This window comes from Nannospalax galili, unplaced genomic scaffold (genome assembly GCF_000622305.1).
Source record: "Nannospalax galili isolate Female #2095 unplaced genomic scaffold, S.galili_v1.0 scaffold664, whole genome shotgun sequence".
In the NCBI taxonomy this organism is placed as follows: Eukaryota; Metazoa; Chordata; class Mammalia; order Rodentia; family Spalacidae; genus Nannospalax; species Nannospalax galili.
The window spans coordinates 3,583,293-3,588,317 of record NW_008354274.1 but is presented as its reverse complement, the minus strand read 5'-3'; the positions used below and the strand labels follow the sequence as shown (position 1 = coordinate 3,588,317).

At 46.8% G+C, this 5,025-nt stretch overlaps 1 protein-coding gene across 2 annotated transcripts in view; it reads left to right on the top strand.

Annotated features, from left to right (window-relative positions):
* Nudt1 (nudix hydrolase 1) overlaps positions 1–3,917 on the top strand; it is a 15,996-nt gene extending 12,079 nt beyond the window's left edge. The window contains exons 3-4 of one of the 2 annotated variants that reach the window (XM_017802795.2): positions 2,524–2,669; positions 3,320–3,917. In XM_017802795.2, the coding sequence (XP_017658284.1) occupies positions 2,524–2,669; positions 3,320–3,492 (319 nt within the window). In that variant the 3' untranslated portion in view covers positions 3,493–3,917. The remainder of the gene's footprint in view (positions 1–2,523; positions 2,670–3,319) is intronic. The other variant, XM_008851409.3, reaches the window with a different exon arrangement.
* The last annotated feature ends 1,108 nt before the right edge of the window (positions 3,918–5,025 follow it).

Genomic DNA, 5,025 nt, shown 5'->3' with positions numbered 1-5,025 from the left:
CCTCCCTCCCCCCCTCGCTCTCTCTCTCATACACACGCGCACACACACACACACAATTTTCTTAAATCGTTATTAGTGGGCCAGTGAGATAGCTCAGTGGGTAATGGTGCCTGTTGCCAGCCTGAAAATGAGACTTTGATGCCTGGAAAGGTAAAGAACCAAGTCCTACAAGTTGTCCTCTGGACTCTACATGCACACTGTGTCACATCACTTTATTCCTCCCCCCACACATACACATAAATAAAGGTATCAACAAAAAAAATTTAATTGCTATTACTACTGATGATAATTAGTTTATATATATACTTTTTTTGAGGCAGGGTCTCCCTGTAGCACCAGGTGGCCTGGAAATAACTACGTAGACCTGGCTGGCCTCAAATCAAAAAGATCTACCTCTCTCTGCCTCCAGAGTGCTGGAATTAAAGGCAGGACCACCATACCTAGCCATTTTTTATTTTTATATTTTTGTCTTTTTGAGACAGGGTCTCCCTGTAGCCCCAGCTGGCCTGGAACTTGCTATGTAGACCAGGCTGGCCTCAAACTCACAGAGATCCGCCTGCCTCTGCCTCCTGAATGCTGGGATTAAAGGTATGTGCCACCATGCCCAGCCATTTTCAAATTTTTTAATAATATTTTTATTTTATGTGTCTTAATGTATTGCCTGCACGTGTGTAAGTACATCTGTGTTGTGTAAAGCTCATGGAGATGAGAAGGTGTTGGATTCCCCTAGAAGTGAAGTTACTGATTATTAACTGTCATGTGGGTGCTGGGAACCAAACCCAGGTCCTCTGCAAGAGCAGCCAGTGCTCTTTACTGCTGAGCCAGCTCTCCAACCCCAGCCCATTTTTTAATTTATTTAAATATTTATGGCTGAGTGTGGTAGCATATGCCTTTAGTCCCAGCACTTGGGAGGCAGAGGCAGGTGGCTCTCTGTGACTTCGAGGCCAGCCCAGTCTACATAGTAAGTTCCAGGCCAGCTACGGCTACAGGGTGACCCTGTCTCAAAAAGACCAAAAAGAAAAATGTATTTATCTTTATTTTATACATGAATGTTTTGCCTGAATATATGTATGTGCATACATACATGCAGTGACCCCATAGAGGCCAGAAGAAGGTGTCAGATTCCCTGGAAATGGAGTTAAGGACAGTTGTTAGCCGCCACATCTGTCATCTACAAGAAGAACCTGTGCTCTTTTTTTTTTGGTCTTTTTGAGACAGGGTCTCCCTGTAGCCCCAGCTGGCCTGGACCTTACTATGTAGACCAGGCTGGCCTTGAACTCACAGAGATTTGCTGGGATTATGGGCATGCCCTACCATGCCTTAACCACTGAGCTGTCTCTCCAGCCCAATGATAACTTAAGTTTTTATCCTAAGTTGTTTGTTTTCTGGTAAATAAGTAAATCTGGTAGATTGGATAGCCTTTTTTATTGGGAAGAGGCAGTGCTGGGGGTTGAACTCAGGACTTTATGCATACTAGACAAGCACTCTACCACTAAGCTATATCCCAAGCCTGGCTGAGGCAATATGACTTCCTAACTGGCAGTTCCTGGGTTGCGCCTGCTGCTGCTGTCTGCCTTAAGCAAACAGCCATGCAGCCACCAAGATTATGTGTAAGCCAACACAGGCCATTTTGAATACAATCACAGCTCCCACGCCTAAAGACATAGCCCAAGATGATTTTGTACTTATGGCAATCCCCCTGCCTCAGCCTCGAACAGTCGGGATTATAGACATGCACTACAAATTCTAATTTTTAAATTCTTATTTATTTTTATTTTATGTGCATGTTTTGCCTTGCATGTACTCAAGTGTGCTCATAAGTGCAGTGCCCACAGAGGCCAGAAGAGAGCATCGGATCCCCTGGAACCAGAGTTACAGCTGGATGTTAGCTGCACTGTGGGTGGGAAACTGAACCCAGGTCCTCTGCAAGAATAGCCAGTACTCTTAACTGCTGTGTTATCTCTCCAGACCCTGATATTTCTTTAAAGTCCATTTGTATTTATTACTACTGTGTGTACACCCATGATGTGTGTGTTTTGGTGCACATGCTATGTGTCTGTGTGGAGGTCAGAAAACCACTTTGTGGAGCTGACTCTGTTGCATCTTTGTGCATTTTGGGTGAACTTATGTCATCAGGCTTGCACAGCAAGCACTTTTGCCCTCTGAGCCATCTCACCAGCCAGCCCTCAAGAATTGAATTTTTTAGGTCTTTGTGGCCTTTTATTTTTATGGCCTTTAACTATGTAGCTGATTGATCTCAAAGCCAAAATCCTCCTGCCTCAGCTGCCTGAGTGCTGGGATTATAAGCACGCACCACCATTCCTGGATTTACAAAGTTCAAGTTAATTCCCAAGTTAATTCCCAAGTTGGGCCAGGTTGGATATACCCATGCCTCGGGATGGTGTCCTCAAGAGAAGATGCAGCTGGAACTTCTGCGAAGCACTCTTGAAGCTCTGGGCCCCTGGGCATACATGCTGTGTCTTTCCAAACAGCTGCCTCTCTCCTCACCCATTTCTGCTGCAGGGAGCTGCTGGAAGAGAGCAGTCTGACGGTGGATGCACTGTACAAGGTGGGCCACATCGTATTTGAGTTTGTGGGTGTCCCTGAGCTGATGGACGTTCATATCTTCTATACTGACCTTGTACACGGGACACCCAGAGAGAGTGAAGGTGAGTCTTGGGCCCCACTCCCTACTCCCTATCTTGGGCGGGGAGGGGCACCCGGCCTCACTTACCTGGCTAGGAGGAAAAGCCCTAAGGCCTGCCTTGTAGCCATAGATAATCCTGTTTTCTTACTCCATAAAAATAAAACAATTTGATCCCAGCACTTGGGGGGGTAGAGGCAGGTAGATCTCTGTGAGTTCAAGGTCAGCTGAGTTCCAGGCCAGCTAGGACTACAGGGAGACCCTGTTTTAAAAAGATTTAAAATAGAAATAAAAAATACAGCTGGGGGCATAGCTCCTTTGGTAGGGTGCCTAACCTGCACCATCCCTATGGGGATGGGAGCGCCATTCTCAACACTGGCATAAGCCAGTATGGGTGGTGCATGCCTGAAATTCCTGCAAAAGAGACTATCTCAGTAAACTAGTTAATAAACTGGGCATAGCAACGCACTCCTTTGGGAGACAGAGGCAGGCAGATCTCTGAGTTTGAGGCCAGCTGGTTTACATAGGGAGTTCCAGGCCAGCCAGGACTATACAAGGAGATCCTATCTCAAACAAAACAAAAACAAAAGCATTTCAAACAAACGGCCCCCCATGAGAACTGGGGTAATCCTTCTGAGATCAGTGGAGTACTCGTCCTTTCTTTCCTTGATACAGAAATGTGCCCTCAGTGGTTCCAGCTGGACCAGATCCCCTTTGAGCACATGTGGCCTGATGACAGCTACTGGTTCCCACTCCTGCTTCAGAAGAAGAAGTTCCAGGGGTACTTCAAGTTCCAGGATCAAGACACAATTCTAGAACATTCACTGCATGAGGTGGATGAACTCTAGCACAGGGACCTGTCTGGTCCCACCTGGGGACTGAGGTTGCTGCACAGCTGCTGGCCATGGTGTTCAGGGCAGCACAAGAAGGGGGAGGTGTTTTCTGTTTGGAAGGTGTTGGAGTTGCACCTTTAAATACTTGGTCCCCAAAATGGTGCTGTTTGGGAATGTGGTGGTATCTTTAGGACTGAGTCACTAGGGGTGGGCCTTGAGGTTTTATAGCTAGGCACCTGTCCTCTCTGCTCTCTGCTACCTGAGGAGCTGTGACCTTATCTGCCATGATGGACTGTAGCCCCTGGATCTATGAGCCAAAATAAACTCTTGTTCTCCTAAATTGCTATTTGACTGTAGCATCAAGAGCAGTAATGGGCAGATGTGGATGCTGGGAAATGAACCTCAGTCCTCTGCAAGAGCAGTAAGGGCTCTTAACCACTGGGCCATCTCTCTAGCCTCAAGATAGATGGAGTTTTTTGTTTTAGCTAGTAGGTTTTTTTGAGATAGGGACTCCCTATATACCCTGCTGGCCTGTAGACCAGGCTGACCTCCATCTCACAGAGATCCCCCTGCCTCTGCCTCCCCTGGGATTAAAGGCATGCACCACCATGCCTGGCCCAATAGGTTTTGAGGAGGGAACCACTGAAGATGAGCAGTGTCTCATGGAAGGGCCAGTTTTCCTCTGAAAGGACGTCCAGCAAGTCTGTGAGGTCTTTCCAAAGAGCTAAGTGCAAATTATCTGCACTTAGAGCTGATCTAGCCGAGAGCCAGCCCTCTGGGAGGGAAGGGCCAGAAGCTGACATATCCCTACAGAACAACCAATATAAAAGGAAAGGACCACAAAGAAGAAACAGATGACAAACTTCCAGCTTCTTTACAAAGGCCTGAGGACCTCCTCTCCAGCTAGTAGGGCCACTTCTCCTGGCTGACTGGTTCAAACCAGTTTAGCTAAGTCCAAGGCCAGGATTGGACATACCCTCACTTGAAGTTACAAGTTGGCCAATCCAAAATCAGGGGTGAGGGACTCACCGGCCCAAGCCCCCCCTAGGAGCTTTAGATTTCAGTTTCCAAATCCCCTTGCCACTTGGGAATCTTCCTGTGTGAGTTTATTTCTTTACTTTTAATCAAATTTGTCTGCTGTATCTGACATTCTTCTTGCCTTTTAATTCTTTAAATTTTTTTTAAGTTTATTATTTTTATCTTATATGTGTGTATTTCCTGCATGTGGGTAAGTGCACCCAGGTCGTGCAGTGCCCGAGGTGGTTAGAAGAGGCTGTCGGATCCCCTGGGACTGGAGTTACGGACAGTTGTTAGCTGCCATGTGAGTGCTGGGATTCGAACCCAGGTCTTCTGCAAGAACAACCAGTGTTCTCTAGCCCTTTTTTTTCCTTTTTTTTGGTCTTTTTGAGACAGGGTCTCCCTGTACCCCAGCTGACCTGGAACTCACTACATAGACCAGGCTGGCCTCTGCTTCCCAAGTGCTGGGATTAAAGGCATGCATCACCATGCCCGGCTCTAGCCCTCTTTTAAATGTTTTTAAAATTATTT